The following is a 23,345-nucleotide window of genomic DNA, read 5'->3' on the forward strand; positions in this document are numbered from 1 at the left end:
CAGTTTACAACAAAGGTACACAACAAGTTGAACTTATAAGGCCTAAACAAAAAAATAGGTGTGGTTACAGTAACCCGATCTACCCTATTTTTAGGGGCCAACCCTATAACTTTTTATTACATTTGTCAAAAAAAAACCCACAAAAACCAAGAAAACGAGTGCAGAAAACGCAATCAAAGCGAAAGCGCCCGAGTCGCACACTTATTTCCCTGTCAAGTAGGTTTAATTTGTACACATTAGAAAAAAAAGTAAAAACAAAAAAAAATGATTGCCTACCTTCCTACCCTATTTTTTTTTGGCTATGTTACCGTAACCACACCTAATTTTTTTTTGGCCTAAAAGTAAAGTCAAGTGGTGGAACATTTTGTGAATTCATAAATATTCAAATCCATCAAAACCAACAGAAACAAAGAGTTACTAATTTCGTGACGTCTCTGTCAATCTGCTGAATTAATTCAGTAAATAACTCCCATTGTGCACTGAATGCAGCAATGCTATTGTTAATAGTTGATATGAAAAAAATTATGTCCTTGCGAAAAGATGCTCTTATGCGATGTGACATTTCTTGTTGAATTAATTTCGAAAAAAGATCTGCTGAATTCATTCAGTAAGGAACCCCAACTCCAACTCTAGCTAGAGGGATCTGTAGCAATAAACATGAAAGTACAAACGAGAAGAAATTAAGAAAAACAAGAATTGTTGGATATAAAAAACGCTCGCGCTGGACCCGAGTACTCTTCAGACTGGCTCGCTCCCCCAGTATGAAAGTTTTTGTCTTGTGCACGTGGATTTAAACAAAAACAAAAATTTTTTATTTATTTTACACAATAAAAAAAATTATTAGAGTAAAATAAAACATTAAAACGTTCATAATAGATTATAGTAAACAAGAATTTAACACAAAAAAAGAGACCGGGAATCGAACCCGGATCACTCTGGCCATAGGCGGACGTGCCTACCACCAAGCCACCAACTCTTACAATTCTGCCAGTGAAATTAAGGCTATTGTGCGCTGGCTGGCTGTTCTATGAGGCTGCCTGGCTGGCTGTTGCTCCGTTTGAATTCGTCCTACGCCAAGTCGTTTTTGTGGTTTATTTCGCATTTAGGTCCCAGGTAACATTATGAAGTTTTAATACGATCAATCGGACCTGTATCAAGTTAGTGTATCAACTTTTGAACGAACTGCGCCCAGTAGCTTCCCAGCAATAAGCTGTTAAGTGGAGAAAGACACACACACACACACACACACACACACACACAGACACACGATTAAAGTCTGCTGAGCCCAAGTACTAGCGTACTCGGGGATAAACGTTCTAATAACCTACAATTCTTCTTTTTTAAATTCAGAATTTTGGAACGTTGACAGTCTATTTGTTTTTGAATTTTTACATAGGAGAAGGTAAATAGTTTTAAGCATAAAAACTGACGATCTTGCCCGACAACGTTAACCAATTGGACACAGATGAACTTTCCTCACCCTCTGTCGACGGCGCGCAACAGAACAGCGCGGAGAAGGGTTTCTGTCTCGTTTGCTCTCATTTAATAAAGTTCGTTCGTTCGTTTGTTTTGTCCCAGTCAGGGGACCGATTGTGATGATAATGACATGAGCGATGGCTTCTTGTTAACTATATACTTTTGCATGTGTACATTAATTGAGGCTTATTCTAAAAAGAGGCACGAATGCAGTCAAACACATAAAGACCAAAATCCACACACCCCCCCCCCCCCCCCCCAGTCAAAACTCTCCTTTATTTCAGAAAAAGAAAACTTCACTTGACCTTTGATAGACTCAATGTATTTTCACGGACTCACAGAAGACCCTCGCTAGTACCCAAACAAAATTACGATAAGTCAGCTAATCGTGATAATAGACAATTCAACATTTTGTTCTTCTTATTTTAAATTCCCTATTCAAACTCAAAAACGTTATTACTGAAGGACTGGTGCTTTAGGTCCATAATTATGTTCCTCTTACAGCCAGTCAATCCTAATAAAACAATAATAAAATGTAAATGTACATACATACTTACATTGTACTCTAATCACGAACGCTTGCAAGGCGATGCAATCACTGAGGACACTTGATTTTTTCTCTCATTTTTTCCAACCTCAAGCGCGGCACAGACAGATAATGATTTTCGGCAGAAAAGAAGAAATTAACACGGAAGTGAACTAAGTCAAAGCGGTGGAGCCAGAAAGAACAAAATGTTGCCCTTTTGTCATGTGCGTGTACACCACAGGCGCCTAAATAAAGTTGATTTTAATAAACTTAACTGTTGGGTGAGATGGCATGTTTATCCCTACTGACCCTCAGTGGGCGCTCACACTTTTCATAAACTGTGAACTACCGGTATTTGTTTTGGTAATCCAATGAAACTCGGTGTATAACCTCTATATGTTGTTGGGAAATACTAAACTCTGTTACCCACATTTTCTGTGTTTTTAGAATCCACGGCAGGTAACTGTGTTCTGTTCATGGGGAAAGAAATGTTATATCCCCTTTGTTGATTCGCGAAAACTCAGTACCAGAGCTCCGTGCTTGGCGTAGTCGACTTCGCCCAGTTAATCAATGTGAGGCTTTAATGCTTGCTGCACAAAGCTTTGGCACTGAGTTTTTCGATAAAAAAGACTTTGCAAAGTCTTTGCAAAGTCGACTTCGGGCTCAATTAAGAAGGACCTTAATATTGAGTGACTGATGTTCGGGAGAGCCAAACCTTACACTGTAGAAATACAGTTGGGAAAATACCAAGCGCGATCGGTGGTCCCTTTCCTTATTACGACTATAGCCTAGTAAAGCCTGTCATTAACTGGGCGAAGTTGACTAAGCGGAGTATACTTCGCGAAGCTGGCGTTAGGAAGCTTTATCTCTGAGTTTTCGGTAAACAGCTAGATTTTGCAAAGGCTGTCCTTAAGGCCTGTCCTTAACTGGGGGAAGTCGACTACGCAACGTGTACTTCGCGAAGCTGGCCGCACGGAGCCTCAGCACTGAGTTTTCGGTCAAAAGACTTCGCGAAGCTGGCCGCACGGAGCTTCAGCACTGAGTTTTCGGTCAAAAGACTTCGCGAAGCTGGCCGCACGGAGCTTCAGCACTGACTTTTCGGTCAAAAGACTTCGCGAAGCTGGCCGCACGGAGCTTCAGCACTGAGTTTTCGGTCAAAAGACTTCGCGAAGCTGGCCGCACGGAGCTTCAGCACTGACTTTTCGGTCAAAAGACTTCGCGAAGCTGGCCGCACGGAGCTTCAGCACTGAGTTTTTGGTCAAAAGACTTCGCGAAGCTGGCTGCACGGAGCTTCAGCAACTGAGTTTTCGGTCAAAAGACTTCGCGAAGCTGGCTGCACGGAGCTTCAGCACTGAGTTTTCGGTCAAAAGACTTCGCGAAATCTTCACGTAGTCGACTTTGGGCTGAATTAAGGACCGCCTTTACTCACAAAGCTGACCGCACAAAGCTGACCGCACGAAGCTGACCGCACGATGCTGACCGCACGAAGCTGACCGCACAAAGCTGACCGCACAAAGCTGACCGCACGAAGCTGACCGCATTGAGTTTTCGGTAAAACGACTTCGCGAAGGCTTTGCAAAGTCGATTTCGGGCTCGATTTCGATGCAGTGTGAAACAAGATTTGTTGATGGTGCCTGTATTTGACTCTATTGTTCTGGAGGGCGTGACAGAGATACAGACAGAGGGCAGTGAGACAGTGTGAGCCACGAAACCTTTCACTCCTGTTTTGCGCTGCAACACAAAACGACCATGCCTGTAGGGGACCTCCGGGCACCGGGAAGATCATCATGTTGACCTCGAACTTTATCACTTCAGAAAGTTTGGAGGTGGAGGGAAGGAGAGGGAGGAGGGGGGGGTGAGGGCTATGAGTAGGTCCAGATGGGTGTGGGTGAGAGAAAGAACGTGTTTGTGTGTGTGTGTGTGTGTGTTTTTGTGTGTGTGTTTGTGTGTGTGTGTGTGTGTGCGTGCGTGTGTGTGTGTGTGTGTGTGCGTGTGTGTGTGTGTGTGCCTGTGCCTGTGTGAGTGTATGTGTGCGCGAGTGTGTGTATGCGTGTGTGTGTGTGTGTGTGTGTGTGTGTGTGTGTGTGTGTGTGTGTGTGTGTGTGTGTGTGTGTGTGTGTGTGTGTGTGTGTGTCTGTCTGTCTGTCTTTCTGTCTGTCTGTCTGTCAGTCTGTCTGTCTGTGAGTGGGTTGGATGAATTTTGCTGTGCAGATTTGTGTACAGAATCAGGAATGTGCTATATGCGCCCAGGAAAATTATTTATGGTAATGCGATAAAATACGAATCCCATGGGAACAGGAATTTAACATTTAAAAATAAAAATTTGTAACAAAATACATCTCAGTCTTACGGCTTCGAGAGACTATACTGCCGTTTGTGTGTTTCCCAACGTGCTTGTGTGTGCGCGCGAGCGTGCGTGCGTGTGTGTGTGTGTGTGTGCGCGTGTGTGTGTGCGTGTGTGTGTGTGTGTGTGTGTGTTTGTGTTTGTATGGGTGGGATTATGCCGGCATATGCCGGAAATCCGGATTCGATTATGGCCTTCTTTTTACATTTAGTCAAGTTTTGACTAAATGTTTTAACGTAGAGGGGGGAATCGAGACGAGGGTCGTGGTGTATGTGCGTGCGTGTGTGTGTGTGTGTGTGTGTGTGTGTGTACGTGTGTGTGTGTGTGTGTGTGTGTTTGTGTGTGTGTGTGTGTGTGTGTCTGTGTATGTGTGTGTATGTTTGTGTGTGCGTGTGTTTGTGTGTGTGTATCTGTCTGTTTGTCTGTCAATGTGTGTGTGTAAAAACGAGTGACTGAGTGCACGTGCGCGTGTGTTGGGGCGCAGTGCAAATTTATTGTAGGCCGAGAACTGACAACAATAACGTGAGACGCGCGTGCTGCTGCATTCCCGGCATCTTCTAGTATCGCTTGCGTCAGCACGTTTATCATTAGGTTGCAAATGGTTTCTCTTTATAAATGCTGATTTCTTCTGTAACAAAATATGTTGGTGGTTATTATACATGTCAAACATGCCCTTGTGACCACCTCTCAAAACCCGGCCACCTGCACACAACGACCACTCAAAAACAAAACCCAGACGAATTATATTCTATAAAATGTACCTTTCCTTAGTGACCACCTGTCTAAAACGACCAGTTGTGGTCGTTAACTTTAGATGGTCGTTGTGGACAGGTTCGACTGTACTAAGTTGGAACAAAACACAATCCAGGATTGGTATTTCACCCCTCCACTTTCGCTTCAGTCAGCAGTCTCTATATCAAGGTGCAAACTGCTTTTGTACGTGAATACCGATTTCTTCTCAGTGTGTTACAAATCATTTTGGAGTTTATTAGCGGTATGTCACAAAAATATGCAGTTTAATCATGAGGGTGCGAATCGTCTGTCTACTTCATTCATTTGCGGCGCAGACACTATGCCACTAAACATACGGTCTCATAATGTGAGTGCGACTTATTTGTGTACGCCACTGCTGATTTCCTATGCTCTGTTACAAACATTTTGAGGTTATTTGAATGTCAGAGAAGCATGCAGTTTTCTCACCAGATTGCGATGTCATCTCTGCTACACACTTTTTGGGTTGGTTATCAGTTTGTTTGTTTTTTACAAAGGCACAGATTTGAAAATCATTTTCCTTCCGATGTCCGCTTTTGCGAAAGAGATAATTGAACTGATGCTCAACTGAAACAAATAAATAGAGCATCACAGCTGAATGTCAAACTCCGTACTGTTAAGGCGATCCCTGAATTTCGATTTATTTTCGAAGGAGCACAAAGGTCAGACCAAATGACATGCAAACTTGCCACTATTATGAAGTAATCATGCATAAGCTGATGTTAATTAAACACACGCACGCACGCACGCACGCACGCACGCACGCTCGCACGTACGCACACACACACGCACGCACACACACACGCATGCACGCACGCACGCACACGCACGCACGCACGCACACACACACACAAACACACACACACACACACACACTCACTTCAACGCGTCAAACTAACCAGTTGATAATTTGTATGAGATGTTTGCAAGAATGAACCGCACTCACGGTATAATGTCACTTGCTTAGAAAGTGTAGCATGACAGTAATGTTGTTGTTGTTTGTTGTTGTTGTTGTTGTATTCGTTGTCTCTGTCTTTGTTGTTGTTGTTGTTGTTGTAGTTGTTGTTGTTGTTGTTGTTGTTTTGGTGTGAGAGCAAGGAGTCCTTCTTGAACGAAAAAGCGATGTTCACGTGCCTGTGACACGCAAAGCTGTACACATGGTGCATAGCTGATGATGGGGGTCACAGTGTGGATCACGTGATCATCAGGATTAGTCTGGGGTGAGTGATAATTAGTACTAATCAGTGCCACCTGTTTCTCGCCACTACAGGTAGTCCGACGCGGTTTCAGGCTCAAAACACGAGAAAGGTTTTGAGCCGCCCGGCTAAAGGCAGACTCTCTCGCGTTCAAACATACCTGGCCAGGCTTTTACATGGGCAAAGACCATCCCTATACTCTTTGATACATGTACAGGGTGACCCCCCCCCCCAAAAAAAAAAAATGCCACCCTCTAAAAGGCTAATAATTCCTACACGTGTGTTCATTACTTCATATTTGGTGTACATTAGCTTGAGATGTAGGATGATTACGTTACAAAGTTTCAAGCATTTAGGTCAAGCGCTTTGATTGGTACGCTTTACAATATATAAAACATTCAAATGCGGGATTGCCTCAAGAGTAGGAGGATTGACACTGAACATTAGCCTCTCTCATCCGACTTGAAACCTCCAGACTCCTCGTAATTGCTATTTCAACTCACTTTTTTTCTTCTTTTGAGAATGGTTATTGAATGCAAGGCCCTTCAGAAAAACCAACAGGTAAAATCTGGAGTGCTGAAATCGCGTAAGGGTGGCTATCACTCAGTCCAAAACCTCGTACTTTTGAGTCCATCTCCGAATATGGAATAAATGTTCGAAAAAGCATAAAAGTCAGACCATTCCATATAAAAACTAAAAATCTGTGTGCACATTTTATCCCATATCTTATGCCCAGAATACAATTGATTGCTTATTTTGCCGTAAGCCAGTAAAAAAAAAACAATTGTGTAAGTTGTTATTTTAAAGTTTAAAACTCAAATAACTACATTAAAAAGACATTAACAGGATCTTGTTTCTATTATTTACAGAACTGTGTTACGCAACAGGAAACGAAGTTTCAATAAAAACCGAGTTGTATTTGACATCGAACCAAGGACAAATCAAAACCAGTCAAAATAACTTGATCATACCGATACACTTTGTCGTATCATATAATAATTATTGGGTTCTTAACGAACCCGGTATGAGCGTCTCGAAGATCACGTTGCAAACAAGCTGTAAGCAGATCTCCTGCCTGATCCCACTGAAGATGACGGTTAAAGGCACACTCCTTCTCGTGCAAACAGTGAGGCTCGCCATCTCAGATCTGGCCAGTCATTTGACATGAGATAAGAGCAGCCCTCCAGTTGGACACATACTAAAATCCAGAACCCCAGGCACAGTTCGGTCTGTGAAAATAGTTCAGATCTGTTCACGCTTTTTTCATGGGATAACATCATCTCTCCACGTGGACACATACGTGGGAATTGTTGTATATCTTAAAAGAAATATTGCTTTCAATTTAATTTTTTTTTTTTTTAAATCACTTAGCACAGAAAGCGTCCACGCCGTTGAGAGTTGGTAACGTGAGGTTTGGTATGTGACCAAGTGGAGGGATAGCCTTAGCCCCTGTAAACGTCTGGGCAGATTTGAGATGATGAGTCAAATTGCCTTTACCACAGTCTGAAGGTTCTACAGTTGCCAACCAATTGCCAACAGGGAAACATGGCTGAGCACTTTGCATCCTCCGAAAATACACTTTGTTTGTGTTTCATTTCGTGTGAATAGGAACAGTCCGCTATATTGCATGTGCCGGAGGGTAGCAAAACGATTGACAACATGGTGCTCTCGGCGTTCTATAACAATCACATTTTCCGTTTGTCTGTCTGTATGGCTGGCTGGCTGCCCGTCCGTTCACACGTCATCTATACACACCTTGCTTCCTACCTACCCACCAACATCCCTTCCTCTACCTACTAAATCGTCCCCCTCCCTCCCTCAACAGCAATGCAATTATCAAAGAACATATATATATATATATATATATATAGATATATACACAGAAGACAACAGATAAGTTTATTGATGAAGTAAGAGACGAAGAAGAAATGAAAGGAGGAACAAGTGTGGATGCGAAATAAACAGAATACAGCAGAAAAAGAGAGCATGAACAAGAAGGAGAATAAAAGATAGCAGAACCAGAAAATGACATTGGCAAGTTTATGGAACGTTAAAAATAGACAACACGAAACATTAAATCCTGATCTTTCAAGTGGGCAAACAAGAAACACAACAGAAAATAATAACAACAAGAAATTCCTACGAGGTAGGAAAAACACCCCCGTCAAAGGGAAATAACCTTCTCAGTTGGTGGCAGTGACTGAGTGAGAATGGTTATTTCCCTTTGACCATTACGATGTCCCTCTATAAGTCCTTGTACAATTTTAATCCACCAATAACTCCCTAACCGTGTGTTTGACTGGTCCCAATTTTTGTAAGGACCGTCTCAGGAATGTATAGAACCTGTTCACCAAGTTTGGTGACGATCGGTCCGTTCATTCTTGAGATCTATATGCGAACACAAACAAACAAACAAACAAACAAACAAACACATCGAGCGAAACCTATACACACCCCTATACCGGGGGTGTAATTATCGTGTGTCGAGCGTTCACAAACAAGACTCACATCCAAAAAACTCTACAATGATGAAAATGTAAACACTTAGCTACGGTTGTTGGGTATGCTCCTCTACAAGTGGCAGCAAGCAAATACTGAACAAGAAACAGATAAATACTTACTGAGGTTCAGCTCATCCCACTGTTATGACGACCACTTGTCAACGACACGCTTCTACCTGCTGGCAGAATGCCACTGCTTGGCCGTTGGCTAAGGTTTCCTGCCAAGCGGTCACATTCTGTACCTGAATAATTATTCTCAAACTGTTTGGATTGAACGTGCGCATTTCTGTATCATGTGTGTCTGTCTCTCTTTATAATGCATGGTTTCCTGACGGGCGCTGTGGCGGGGTGGTAAGACGTCGGCCTCTTAATCGGAAGGTCGAAGGTTCGAATCCCGGCCGCGGCCGCCTGGTGGGTTAAGTGTGGAGATTTTTCCGATCTCCCAGGTCAACTTATGTGCAGACCTGCTTGTGGCTTATCCCCCCTTCGTGTGTACACGCAAGCACAAGACCAAGTGCGCACGGAAAAGATCCTGTAATCCATGTCAGAGTTCGGTGGGTTATAGAAACACGAAAATACCCAGCATGCTTCCTCCGAAAGCTGCGTATGGCTGCCTAAATGGCGGGGTAAATACGGTCATACACGTAAAATTCCACTAGTGCAAAAACAGGAGTGTACGTGGGAGTTTCAGCCCACGAACGCAGAAGAAGAAGAAGCATGGTTTCCTGCCAAAGGGTCACATTTAAGGCTGGTGCCTGTACGTGACGTACGTGCATTTTGACCCCAGCCTTTTCCCTGGAATGAGTACACATTGGCAAGCGGTGTACCTGAATAATTGTTCTAACACAAATCCAGAAACAGATGGACGGCTAACGTTCCAAAATTCAGAATTGAAAAAAACAGAGTTGTAGGGTATTGGAACGTTTAAAGGCACAGTGCGCCTCCCGTAAACCTTCACAGATACTGTCAGGCTTTTACACACAGTACAAACACCCTTCCATTCGAACGCGCACCAAACGGGAACATCCTAGGTGCCCTACGTAAAGAGCGAGCAATTTTCAAAGAATTAATTTTGCGGATTGTCTCAGTAGACAATCGGACCGTGGTGCGTTTTGGCGCTGGACCTAACTTTTAAAATCTAAATAATAAATTGACAGCTTGTTACACAAACATTCTTAAATCATAAAAGAATTCTTTTTTTATCAAGACAAGATCAGTACAATTCGAAGTTTTGAAAGTTTGAAAAAAGGAAAGCCCGGAAGCAGGGTCACGCAAGGTCGTGGTTCTCGTACTAGACAACGGTTTATGCCTATCGCCAGTTCCTCTGAACAGTCAAAAGCCATCGCGAGAGTTCTTGTGAACCACAGCCGTTTGTTTCGTGCATAGTCAGAGGTACATAATAACGTGCTATTGCAGATAAGCTCACAGCGAGTCGCACTCAAATTACTAACTGACGACTGCATTGTGAAAAAGGGAAACTGGATCACACGGGTTCACGATGGTTCAGGGGTAAGATAAACCACGCAAAAATAAATTCTTTGAAAATTGCTCGCTCTTTACGGAGGGCACCTAGGATGTTCTCAAGCGGTGAGTGTTTAAATGAAAGGGTTTTTGTACTGTGTGTAAAAGCCTGACAGTATCTGTGATGGTTTACGGGAGGCTTACTGTCCCTTTATCTATTGACAAAACGAGACGTTACATTTACAGACAGTGTGTGTCTATTAAGAGAGCACTGGATCGACGTGCTATACATATAACGGGTTTTTTCTAACACAGTTTGGATTGAAGGTGTACATTTCTGTCTCATGCGTGTCTGTTTCTCTTCGCAAGTGTATCTTGCCAAAGGGTTACTTTCAAGGTTAATGTACGCTTCTTACTGCCTTTATTTTTCTGTAGCAGAGTCATGCAAATGGCACGGGCTGGCCATATTATGTGCCTGAATAGGATATGTTGGTTCTGTTTCGATCGAAGGTGCATATTTATTTATCATGTCTGTCTGTCTGTCTGTCTGTCTGTCTTTCTGAATGTCTGTCTGTCTGTCTGTCTGTCTGTCTGTTTGTTTGTCTGCCTGCGTGTCTGTCTGTCTGTCTGTCTGACTGTTTGTTTGTCTGCGTGCGTGTCTGTCTGTCTGTCTATCTGTCTGTCTGAATGTCTGAATGTCTGTCTGTCTGTCTGTCTGTCTGTCTGTCTGAATGTCTGTCTGTCTGTCTGTTTGTTTGTCTGCGTGCGTGTCTGTCTGTCTGACTGTTTGTTTGTCTGCGTGCGTGTCTGTCTGTCTGTCTGTCTGACTGTTTGTTTGTCTGCGTGCGTGTCTGTCTGTCTGTCTATCTGTCTGTCTGAATGTCTGAATGTCTGTCTGTCTGTCTGTCTGTCTGAATGTCTGTCTGTCTGTCTATCTGTCTGTCTGAATGTCTGTCTGTCTGTCTGTCTATCTGTCCTCACAGTTGTCTGAGGTTTCTTACCAAGAAAGCAGCCCGAATTTCCTCACTGGACTGACAGGGCTATATGAAATCTTATCTGTATCCTTATTCTTATCCCTATCCTTATCCAAAAATTCTCGTTCAATTAAGGCTGATCCTTAGACTGACACCTGCATTAAGTTGTATGTGACATTGCCCAGCTGTGTATCTGAATATTCCGGCTCCATTTCGATCGAAGGTGTGGTATTACTTTTCGCGTTGAATTTTGCCTGAGTTTGCTGGGGAGGTGGTGGTGGTGGTGGTGGTGGTTGTGTGTGTGTGTGTGTGTGTGTGTGTGTGTGTGTGTGTGTGTGTGTGAGTGATGGCATACGTTTCAGCCTGCGTGCGTGCGTGCGTGCGCTTGCGTGCGTGCGTGCTTGCGTGTGTGTGCCGAGTGTGTGTGTGTGTGTGTGTGTGTGTGTGTGTGTGTGTGTGTGTGTGTGTGTGTGTGTGTGTGTGTGTGTGTGTGTGTGTGTGTGTGTGTGTGTGTGTGTGTGTGTGTAGTTGGAGCAATGGTTCCAGATAATTAATTTTAAATATGCATTCATTTTTTAGGATGCCGCGAAGCTCACTTCAACTGGTCCCTGACAAGGACGACAACCCCTACGGATTTCCAACGAGAGTCATGATGTCTGTTTGTGAGTGAAGTTGTCTCCCTTAAACCACAGCACACGCGCACACGGCATATAGTTAGTTCATTTTACCTTTGCGAAGCTTTGCCATATAAACAGAAGTAAAACAACTTCAGAAGATCGTAATTTTGAGGCTTCTGGTAAAGGCAGGTTAAATCTGTGACGCGCTTTGGGCAACAATGAGGAACGAATCATGAGTGAGTGATTAAATCACTGAACTATATCACTGGACAGACTTTCGTTACACTGTTGTGCTCTCATTTTCAAGCCAAAAGTATAGCAAGGGGGATTAAAGCTTGTGGTCATGATGGTAAAATCGTTTATTTAAAGGCACAGTAAGCCTCCCGTAAACCATCACAGATACTGTCAGGCTTTTACACACAGTACAAACACCCTTCCATTTGAACGCTCACCAAACGGGAACATCCTAGGTGCCCTCCGGAAAGAGCGAGCAATTTTCAAAGAATTTATTTTTGCGTGGTTTATCTTACCCCTGAGCCATCGTGAACCCGTGTGATCAAGTTTCCCTTTTTCACAATGTAGTCGTCAGTTAGTAATTTGAATGCGACTCGCTGTGAGCTTATCTGCAATAGCACGTTATTAAGTACCTCTGACTATGTACAAAACAAACGGTTGTGGTTCACAAGAACTCTCGCGATGGCTTTTGACTGTTCAGAGGAACTGGCGATAGGTATAAACCGTCATCTGCTACCAGAACCACGACCTTGCGTGACCCTGCTTCCGGGCTTTTCTTTTTTCAAACTTTCAAAACTTCGAATTGTACTGATCTTGTCTTGATGAAAAAAGAATTCTTTTATGATTTAAGAAAGTTTGTGTAACAAGATGTCAATTTATCATTTAGATTTTAAAAGTTAGGTCCAGCGCCAAAACGCACCATGGTCTGATTGTCTCTGACACTCTCTCCGCAAAATTAATTTTTTGAAAATTGCTCGCTCTTTACGTAGGGCACCTGGGATGTTCCCGTTCGGTGAGTGTTCAAATGGAAGGGTGTTTGTACTGTGTGTAAAAGCCTGACAGTATCTGTGATGGTTTACGGGAGGCTTACTGTGCCTTTAACGTCACTCTGTAAAAACATTGGCGACATTTGTCTTAGATTAAAAACACACACAGGCGCGCACACAAACTTTCCCTTTATGTACAGTGGTTCACCACCCTCCCACCCCCGCACACTCTCGCTCATCTAATTAAAAGTGGTAATAAGAGATACTTGAATATAAAAGGGTATTCTTAAAAGGTTCTGATACAAATATAAAGTAGCTATGAGAAGCAATGGCGTTAGTTGCAGTAATATCTCTTGCTTGTGGTCAATTGTCCTAAGAAATGTTGATTAAACTGGAAGATGATACTCTCCAGGTGTTCTCATCATTTGACCTTCCACTGTCCTTCTTCGGCAATTGCGCGAAGAGTGGTATTGTCCAGTTTTCTGAGGTCCGAAGGTACACTAAAAGCATTTCGAAAGTCCACCTACACCATATACTTATGCCCTTCTAATATTTGTGGGACACTGATCTATCTTACTATGTGACTTTCAGAAAGATTCGGTCAAATTTAAAAGTTGGTTCTGACGTGTGTTTTACGCTTAGTCTGTGCGTGCAAGCTAAGAGACAAGGGCCATGTATTTTAAATGTGAACTGTTTGTGTATATATATTGCTTCTATTTCTCTGGGGGGTTTTCATGTAAAGCCATGACATTGTCTGTCTATGTTTACCGTAACTCGACAGACCATAAGCTTGTCTTGCCCATTCTGTTTTAACAGTTTTGAGGTAAAAATGAATCAACATAAAAATTAAAACACACAAACAACCTAACTAACTTTGATGCGCACAGAACACTCGCATTTTGTATCACTTCTTAATATTCTAAATATAAAGTACATCAAGGTAAAACTGCATTAATCGCTTCAGGTTAGGTGCCGGAGAACTGATTTTGCGTAACTCTTCCTCGCTCATGTCTAGTGTTCTGAGTGCTTCTCTCCCTTACTCCGTCTGCAGTGGAAATGGAACACTCAATGTCTTACAACTCATACGACACTGGAATCTATTTGCATATGTTTGAAACTTTGCTGTGATGCCTAAGTTGTTATCGTATGGCATGGATCAAATCTTGTAGCGTGTATCTTAAAGTTCTCGACCTTCTGATGCCCTTAGCTTCGTTTGTGACTGTGCTCAGTCAGCTTTGGGGTTCTGGACTGTCATTGTTCATCAGAGCGAGGGTATAGTATTAAGTAAACATTGATGAAGAGTCGGTTAGTTATTTACACCCCCGGTATAGGGGTGTGTATAGGTTTCGCTCGATGTGTTTGTTTGTTTGTTTGTTTGTGTTCGCATATAGATCTCAAGAATGAACGGACCGATCGTCACCAAACTTGGTGAACAGGTTCTATACATTCCTGAGAAGGTCCTTACAAAAATTGGGACCAGTCAAACACACGGTTAGGGAGTTATTGGTGGATTAAAATTATACAAGGACTTATAGAGGAACATCTTAATGGTCAAAGGGAAATAACCATTCTCACTCAGTCACTGCCACCAACTGAGAAGGTTATTTCCCTTTGACGGGGGTGTTTTTCCTACCTCGTAGGAATTTCTTGTTTTTTTTTTATATCGTCTCCAGCTCTTCACTTGATGTAGAGTGGTTTAATTGTAGCCTTGGTAAGCATATAGGGTGGTTTTCAAGCCTCGATTAAAAACACTCATCTCAAATTATGCTACTTATCATATTAATTTCAATGATAACCCCAGTACTGAAGAGAGGTTTTGATTACGCCTTGTTAGACCTACGTCAACGAAGAAGTGGGGTTTTAATGGCATCTTGATTGACCGACAGCGTCAGGTCGGTTGCAAGTGGTTGTGTTTGCTCTCGTTCACTTGAGTAGTTTGAGTGTGCTCATCGCTATCAGAAGTGGTTCGTTAGTGATTAATTTTTCATTTATGATTGACGATTAGTCATACCGTTCTGAGAGAGGGCCTACTTTTAGCAGTGTTAAGTGATTGTACTAAACCTGGCAAGAACGTCTTCTCATACTGAGAGTTTAGTTGCACAGACCTACCAATACATGTACAATTATATTGTTCTGTAATCATTTGTCTGTTTATTCTGGAAAATTGCTCGATGATAAACGTCGTAAAATTGTTTATTAAAAGTTCAAAGTATGTTTGATAGAAATTGACCGCCATCGTGTTCACCTGTACTTTATTAAACTTTACAGGAACCGCTAATATAAACATTTGCAAGAGTATGGTTCCCGATAATTATCACCTATGAACATTTGTCACAACATTGCAATTTAATTGAAGCCCTGTGCATAATAAATATGGCGTTATTATTTTTCTTTTTGTATGTAAAGAATAGTGAGCATCCAATTACACATTGACACATGTGTATGCCTCAAAGAATACCTGTGTGAGGAGACAAACCCCACGCGGCTTAGACAGCCATCAAAATAACAACGCAACATAACCCAACCTAAACCCAACCTAACCTAACTTTTTTTTCTGTGAAATGATTCATCACTGGACAATGGATTACACAACAGGGTGTGTCTCTTAATTCCAGTATGGATCTCATTTTTGGAAGAAAATACCTCGTTCTCACGATAACAGTTGAAGCATGCTGTCACTGTAGTAACAGCAAACAATCGTTTTAATTTACTTTGTCCAAACTACATTTAACATGCACAGTTAATATTTCATGGGGATTACATTATTTACTCTCTGACTGCAAACACAGCAACATTTTCTCTTTTTCCAGCACTTATAATGGATGTAATGTAGGGCGGAAAAGGATCAGAGTAGAATATCAGTAAATAAACGGGAAGAAGCTCCATAACTGCGTAATAGTTTCAGCACTACCATTAATCCGTCAATACACAGCTCTCGAATTCGGTGACCCACCCGGTTTGAATAAGCCCACTTGTACAAACAAGTGCTTCGTTCTATTCCGTTGCAATTTAATGAGCAAATGATTTTTCTGTGGATCGTAGACGAGGTTGCTAACATCGAACAAAGGGCAGATAATAAAGGTGAGAATTGTCTCGGCAGCAAAGACCATATTTGCAAGGAAGGTAATGGTGTGTGCAGAATCTTAGCAACATCTGACAGTGGTCGCCAACACCCACCGAAAACCATTGATTGCAACAACAGCAGTACTCTGGATAAGAGCTTAAATAGGTCATTTAGCAATTCATGGATTGATCTCTTTTTTTACTTCTTATTCCTCCTCCTCCTCCTCCTCCTCCTCCTCCTCCTCCTCCTCCTCCTCCTCCTCCTCCTCCTCCTCCTCCTCCTCCTCCTCCTCCTCCTCCTCCTCTTTTTGTTTATCGTTTTGTTTGGCTGTATTGTTGAGAATGTTATACCTGTTTATCAGAGATAACTGGTCCACTTTGCAATTAATTGATTCGCCTTCACCTCATGTTTTTGGTTATCGGTCGTCTTACGATGCTTCCTACGCGGTTTATTAATAAGATTGTTGTTGCTGATTATCTCGAACTGTTACACCCAGAGAAGTTATTCAACCTGTTCGCTGCCAGTAAACACTTGCATACAAAGCATTACCTATATTTACCTGAATTGACGACTTACAATGTGCCCTTGATGAAAATGGATACACCACACACACACTCACACATTGTTTATTTGCTTGCGTTCTTCTTTGCTGTTTATTAAACGGTTTGTTGCCTGTTAAAGCAAGTTACCTAGGACGTCACACTGACGTCTTGGAGGCAATGTAAGGGTTAATGAAGGCTTAACCTGATCGTTTAGCAGCTCATTGTTTCACATCGTCTTCATTCTTCTCATCCTCCCAGCTTCTCCGCTTTTTGTTTATCGTTTTTCTGTTCGTGCCTTGAATTGATAAGAGTGCTGTTCCTGATTGGGTCATTAATATAAGTAATTAATTGATTCACCTGCTCCTTCTCCTCTTTTTGTTAATCGTTTTTCTTGCCCTGCTGCTCCCACTCGTTTTATTGATAAGAGTGCTGTTGCTGATTATCAAGGACTGTTGCAGCAAGACTGAACAGTTTTTGTGTGATTTTTTTAAAGGGCTTACATTGGTCGTTTAGCAAGAATTGATTCACCTCCTCTTTTTTTTTCTCCCCGCTCCTCCTATTTTTGTTTATCGCTTTTCTTTCCCTGCGTCTCCCACACGATTTATTGATAAGAGCGTTTTCGCTGATTATCGTTATACCAAGAACATTTGTTTTATTAAGGCTTAACTGGGTCACTTAGCAATTAATTGATCAACCTCCTCCTCCTCCTCCTGCTCCTCCTCCTGCTCCTCCTCCTGCTCCTCCTCCTGCTCCTCCTCCTGCTCCTCCTCCTCCTGCTCCTGCTCCTGCTCCTCCTCCTGCTCCTCCTCCTGCTCTTCCTGCTCCTGCTTATCCTCCTCCTGCTCCTCCTGCTCCTCCTCCTGCTCCTCCTCCTCCTGCTCCTGCTTATCCTCCTGCTCCTCCTCCTGCTCCTGCTCCGGCTCCTGCTCCGGCTCCTCCTGCTCCTCCTCCTCCTCCTGCTCCTCCTCCTCCTGCTCCTCCTCCTGCTCCTCCTGCTGCTCTTCCTCCTCCTCTTCCTCCTCCTCCTCCTCCTTCATCTCCTCCATTCTCATTTTCGTTGTGTGTGTGACGCCTTTCTTACCGTACCTCCCACTCGGATTATTGACAAACATGTTTTTGCTATTTAGCATCGATTGGTTACGCTGGGAAGAAAATGTCGCTACAATTTAGGAATAACAGGGAAAAGCGTGATTTATTGCCGAGTAAGCATTAGGTGCTCATCTAACCATTTCGGATATAATATTCAAGGCACACACCTTCCCGAGTAAACACTTTGGCTCACCGTCTCAGATCAGGCCAGGCTTTGACATGGAATAAAACCATCCCTCCGTTTGGACACATACCGAAAGTCACCATCCTGGATGCTATCTGTGCATGCACAGTGGGAACTTTGGTTGTTGTTTTTTTTTTTTTTTTTTTTTTTTTTTTCTTTCTTTTTTCTCTTCTTTTTCTTTTTTTTTTTTTCTTTTGAACCTCAGTTATAATATGACTCGCTACGAGTATGATACTGTGAGCGAAGCTGAACAGTTTAAACGTAAACAGAATGGGTTATAAATAATAATAATATCATTCTTTCGTTTAACATGGACAATCTTCGAAAATGTACAATATTTTCAATCAATTATAATTTAGCTATAATTCTCTCCGTCAACTGGCATTTGCACACTTTCTCTCTTTCTCTATCCTCTCTCCCCATCCTCTCTCTCCCTCCCCTCCCCTCTCTCCCTCTCTCTATCTTTAATCGTCCTCTCTCTCTCTCTCCCCCTCTCCCCTTCTCTGTCTCTCTCACTTTGGTTATGAATCAGTTTCGCAAAGCCATAATAAGTGGCTTTTTTTAACACTGAAATAATTAATTTTAAAAAAATAATACCAGCTCCTTTTAGCAAGCAGACAAGGCGTTGATTTTGGGTATGTGACCAAGTGGAAGAATGATCATATCCCATGTCAAAACCTGACCAGATCTGAGATGGAGAACCGGACTGTTTCCACGGGAAGGAGTGTGTCATTAGGCCAAATAAAAATATATGTTGGTTTAGGGTAACCCGACCGACCCTATTTTTTCCCGCCGACCCTAACACGATTTTTCCTTTCTAAAAAAAAATAAAACATGTTGGCACATTTTGCGAACCATATCGAGACGAAGAGAAGTAACCTCCTTTAAAATCGACTAAATAATTTTTTTTTTTGGGGGGGTCACGTTATATATATTTTTGTTTGGCCTTAAAGATGACGTATGTAGACTTTGATGGGTTATATAAAGGTGTGTAAGCGTGACTCAGCAAACAACATATTGCATAATTACTGACGAGCGCAGTGGCGTGGTGGTAAGACGTCGGCCTCCTAATCGGGAGGTCGTGAGTTCGAATCCCGGTCGCAGCCGCCTGGTGGGTTAAGAGTGGAGATTTTTCCGATCTCCCAGGTCAACTTATGTGCAGACCTGCTAGTGACTTAACCCCCTTCGTGTGTACACGCAAGCACAAGACCAAGTGCGCACGGAAAAGATCCTGTAATCCATGTCGGAGTTCGGTGGGTTATAGAAACACGAAAATACCCCGCATGCTTACTCAACGAAAGCGGAGTGAGCTGACTATGCTCTCAGAGTATAGTGTGGGGAACACAAATGGGCAAACGAGTTCACACGTAACCAGACAATTCTGGAACGCCGAAGAAGAAGAAGAAGAAGAAGAAGAAGAAGAAGAAGAAGAAGAAGAAGAAGAAGAAGAAGAAGAAGAAGAAGAAGAAGAAGAAGAAGAAGAAGAAGAAGAAGAAGAAGAAGAAGAAGAAGAAGACGAAGACGACGAAGAAGAAGACGAAGACGAAGACGAAGCATACTTACTAATGGAGCTTGTGCTCACTTGCCTGTATTGTCGATGGCAAAATTCTATACGCATGTTGATAAAGGCACAATGCTCTGCTATGCTAACTTGGTGTTTCTGTCCCCAGAACTAGTGTCTGTTTGGGACATGACGCACAATCTTTGAGTGGGAATCTCATTCAGATTTGATATCTCAACTGACGCTGGTGTCAATCTGCAAACTTATTTCTTTAAACGATTCCTACTTTGCACAGCTAGCAGTAAGGATGTTGACGGTTGGTATGAAAGTGCTGGGATGGTCTCAACACGTGTAAAAGTCTGACCAGAAATTGTAGGCCAAATAGCTTTTTCGTCCTTTTTATATAAAAGGCCAAATACAAATAATTATATGTTGGTTTAGGGTAACCCGACCAACCCTGATTTTTCCCGCCGACCCCACACCTTTTTTTTCATTTCTCAACAAACTGTTGGCACATTTTGCGAACCATACCGAGACTAAGGAAAATAACCGCCTTTAAAATCGACTAAATTTAAGGAAAAAAAAGAAAGAAAAAAAAAAACACCGACCTACCGACCCTATCTTTTTTAGTCACGTTACCCTAAACTAACATATATTTTTATTTGGCCTAAGAGATTAGATCCACTTTTGTCGCTTGCTGATTGCACATACAACGTTTGAAGCTTCCATGTTTGCAGTGCACTTTCAAAGGCGTTTAGCTGGTTCAGTTCAAGCGCTTTTGCTGAAACGTTTTTGTTAAATCGCTCGTTTAGCTGTTTGTGTGGCTAGAACTCTACAGAGTGCAACAGCAAAGATGTGTGAATTTGCCCTTAATGTTTTTATAACACTTCAGTTAAATGTTCCAAAATCAAAATTAACAACAAAACGTGTTATGCAAGTTGTTGTTTGTTCGTCCAATATAAGGTTTAAACCAACAAGCTCAAAATAGGCTTCTCCTTCATAAGACCTTTCTTAAACTCTTTGGACGAATTTGGAGGCGACAATGTTGAAAATTATGATGTAAACATTTCTGGTGTAAGCTCGTCATAGGGAAGCTACAAACTTTTTAAACAACCCTCGCAGATTAAAATAGGTTTCGACGGGCGCAGTGGCCTGGTGGTAAGACGTCGGCCTCCTAATCGGGAGGTCGTGAATTCGAATCCCGGTCGCTGCCGCCTGGTGGGTTAAGAGTGGAGATTTTTCCGATCTCCCAGGTCAACTTATGTGCAGACCTGCTTGTGACTTAACCCCCTTCGTGTGTACACGCAAGCACAAGACCAAGTGCGCACGGAAAAGATCCTGTAAGCCATGTCGGAGTTCGGTGGGTTATGGAAACACGAAAATACCCAGCATGCCTACTCAACGAAAGCGGAGTGAGCTGACTATGCTCTCAGACTATAGTGTGGGGAACCCAAATGGGCAAACGAGCTCACACGTAACCAGAAAAATTCTGGAACGCTGAAGAAGAAGAAAAAAAATATTTTTCTACATCATACGATGTTTGTTTAAGGCTTTTCTGAAATCCCGTTCATAATTGTTTTTGCTGCTGTGAAATTAAGGCTGTTATTAAAATTTGAAATAATATCTCAAACACGGTTTTTCTTTTTCTGCAGGTTTGCTCAGTTTGTCTCGTGTTTAACTAGATGATCAAGGGTTCGCCGAAATTAAAGTTTTGTTTGAAACTCAAGGGAGGCTGATTAAATGGCGTCTCGAGTGTAAATTGACCAACTAATTTTTAAAAAGTGCATGTGCCAAAGAAACAACTCAAATGGATTTGAAATTCAACGCTCAGAGCAGCCTATCCCCCAAGTTTGGTTTCACGAACACGTCTTCTTGTTGTGAATACGAAGTGTCAACACTCTGAAAATGTATCTTCCGTCTTTAAAAGCGATGATTCTGAAAGCTACATGTCATGTATCCATTTGTTTGTGACCCTACTCCCACAACAAACACAGGCAGACGGATCCATGAAGACCGATATACTGACTGCTCGAGAGGCAGAATGACACACACACACACACACACACACACACACTGCCACACACACACACACACTGACACACACACACACACACACACGCACACACACAATCAATGAACACTTTGATGCTAATGTTGACCAATGTCCCGGCACAAACAAGGGCCGCAACTCGTCGTAAAGGGAGACAACTCTTGGTTCCATCGCACTCTGTTGACTGCGTTTCTTGGTATCGACTTTCTCCCACTTCTGACGTCATCACCCTGTTGTCGGGATTGGCGGACCTCAGAGGGTGAGAGGGTGAGAGGGAGTGAGGGTGGGGAAGGGGGTGGGGGAAGCAGACGAGATAGAGAGAATGTTGGAATGAATACGACTCGAATTAGTATGTCTGTCTATGCCTGTTTCTGTATCTCTGTGTGCACGCGAGCGCGCGCGTGTGTCTGTGTCTGTGTCTGTGTGTCTGTGTCTGTCCGGCTCTGTCTGTCTGTCTGTCTGTCTGACTGTTTGCGGCCACCTTTTCGCAAGAGAAGCTTCAAATATGAAAAACAAAGTGGAAAAACTGTATCCTTGTGAAACAAAAACATAATGGCACAGGCCAACTGCCGGTCATTAAGCAGGCCGCATTCCCTCGCGAAAGCTTCGATCTACACACGCCGAGAGACGACAGCACAGCAAGTCACAGACCGGAAACCCATTACGCGCATGACTTTTCACACGTTAGGAACATTCTGTTCTTGGTTCACCAGACAATAAGTCTGCGGACAATTAGTTCCTCCTGCTGTGCACGTTTGCCATTCTGCACGTGAAAATCGTGATGTTTCCAAACAATGTGTTGCTGATTTCTTTTTTTTCTCACTTGTATTTTTTTTGGGTTATTCAGATGTAGTTTTCTTCACAGTGGCTAAGTGAGGAGTGAAAGTCGAACTGACATGAATACTTCTTCTTATATCTGAGGTGTTTCCCATCGCACATTGACATCATTACATTTAGTCAAGTTTTGACTAAATGTTTTAACATAGAGGGGGAATCGAGACGAGGGTCGTGGTGTATGTGTGTGTGTGTGTGTGTGTGTGTGTGTGTGTGTGTGTGTGTCTGTCTGTCTGTGTGTGTGTGTGTGTGTGTGTGTGTGTGTGTGTGTGTGTGTGTGTGTCTGTGCGTGTGTGTGTGTAGAGCGATTCAGACCAAACTACTGGACCGATCTTTATGAAATTTGACATGAGAGTTCCTGGGAATGATATCCCCGGACTTTTTTTCTTTTTTTCGATAAATACCTTTGATGACGTCATATCCGGCTTTTTGTAAAAGTTGAGGATGCACTGTCACACCCTCATTTTTCAATCAAATTGATTGAAATTTTGGCCAACCAATCTTCGACAAAGGCCGGACTTCGGTATTGCATTTCAGCTTGGTGGCTTAAAAATTAATTAATGACTTTGGTCATTAAAAATCTGAAAATTGTAAAAAAAATATTTTTTTTATAAAACGATCCAAATTTACGTTCATCTTATTCTTCATCATTTTCTGATTCCAAAAACATATAAATATGTTATATTTGGATTAAAAACAAGCTCTCAAAATTAAAAATATAAAAATTATGATCAAAATCAAATTTTCAAAATCAACTTAAAAACGCTTTCATCTTATTCCTTGTCGGTTCCTGATTCCAAAAACATATAGATATGATATGTTTGGATTAAAAACACGCTCAGAAAGCTAAAACGAAGAGAGGTACAGAAAAGCGTGCTATCCTTCTCAGCGCAACTACTACCCCGCTCTTCTTGTCAATTTCACTGCCTTTGCCACGAGCGGTGGACTGACGATGCTACGAGTATACGGTCTTGCTGAAAAATTGCATTGCGTTCAGTTTCATTCTGTGAGTTCGACAGCTTGACTAAATGTTGTATTTTCGCCTTACGCGACTTGTTTTTGTTTTCTTCTCAAAGCGAAAGTCTGTCTTGGCTACAGTTATCTTCAATTTAATCTGACATGGCAGCTGCCATCGTGAATGTGTCCTCAACGGATTTCTGTTTTTCACAGATAAATCCTACGCGTTTAAAAAATATCAAATCTAAAAGTATTTG

General features: G+C 42.3%; 2 protein-coding genes across 3 annotated transcripts in view; both read right to left on the reverse strand.

The window, feature by feature from the left end:
- Window positions 1-23,345, reverse strand: part of LOC138958263 (G protein-activated inward rectifier potassium channel 3-like) — a 347,146-nt gene that overhangs the window by 108,634 nt on the left and 215,167 nt on the right. The gene's annotated exons all lie outside the window — the stretch shown is intronic.
- On the reverse strand, window positions 16,137-17,525 carry LOC138960498 (nucleolar protein 58-like). The gene is made up of 2 exons (XM_070332400.1): window positions 17,149-17,525; window positions 16,137-16,281 (listed from the first exon to the last, which is right to left on the reverse strand). The coding sequence occupies exons 1-2, from the start codon at window positions 17,523-17,525 to the stop codon at window positions 16,137-16,139; spliced, it is 522 nt and encodes a 173-aa protein (XP_070188501.1).

The sequence above is a fragment of the Littorina saxatilis genome, linkage group LG2, assembly GCF_037325665.1.
Source record: "Littorina saxatilis isolate snail1 linkage group LG2, US_GU_Lsax_2.0, whole genome shotgun sequence".
In the NCBI taxonomy this organism is placed as follows: Eukaryota; Metazoa; Mollusca; class Gastropoda; order Littorinimorpha; family Littorinidae; genus Littorina; species Littorina saxatilis.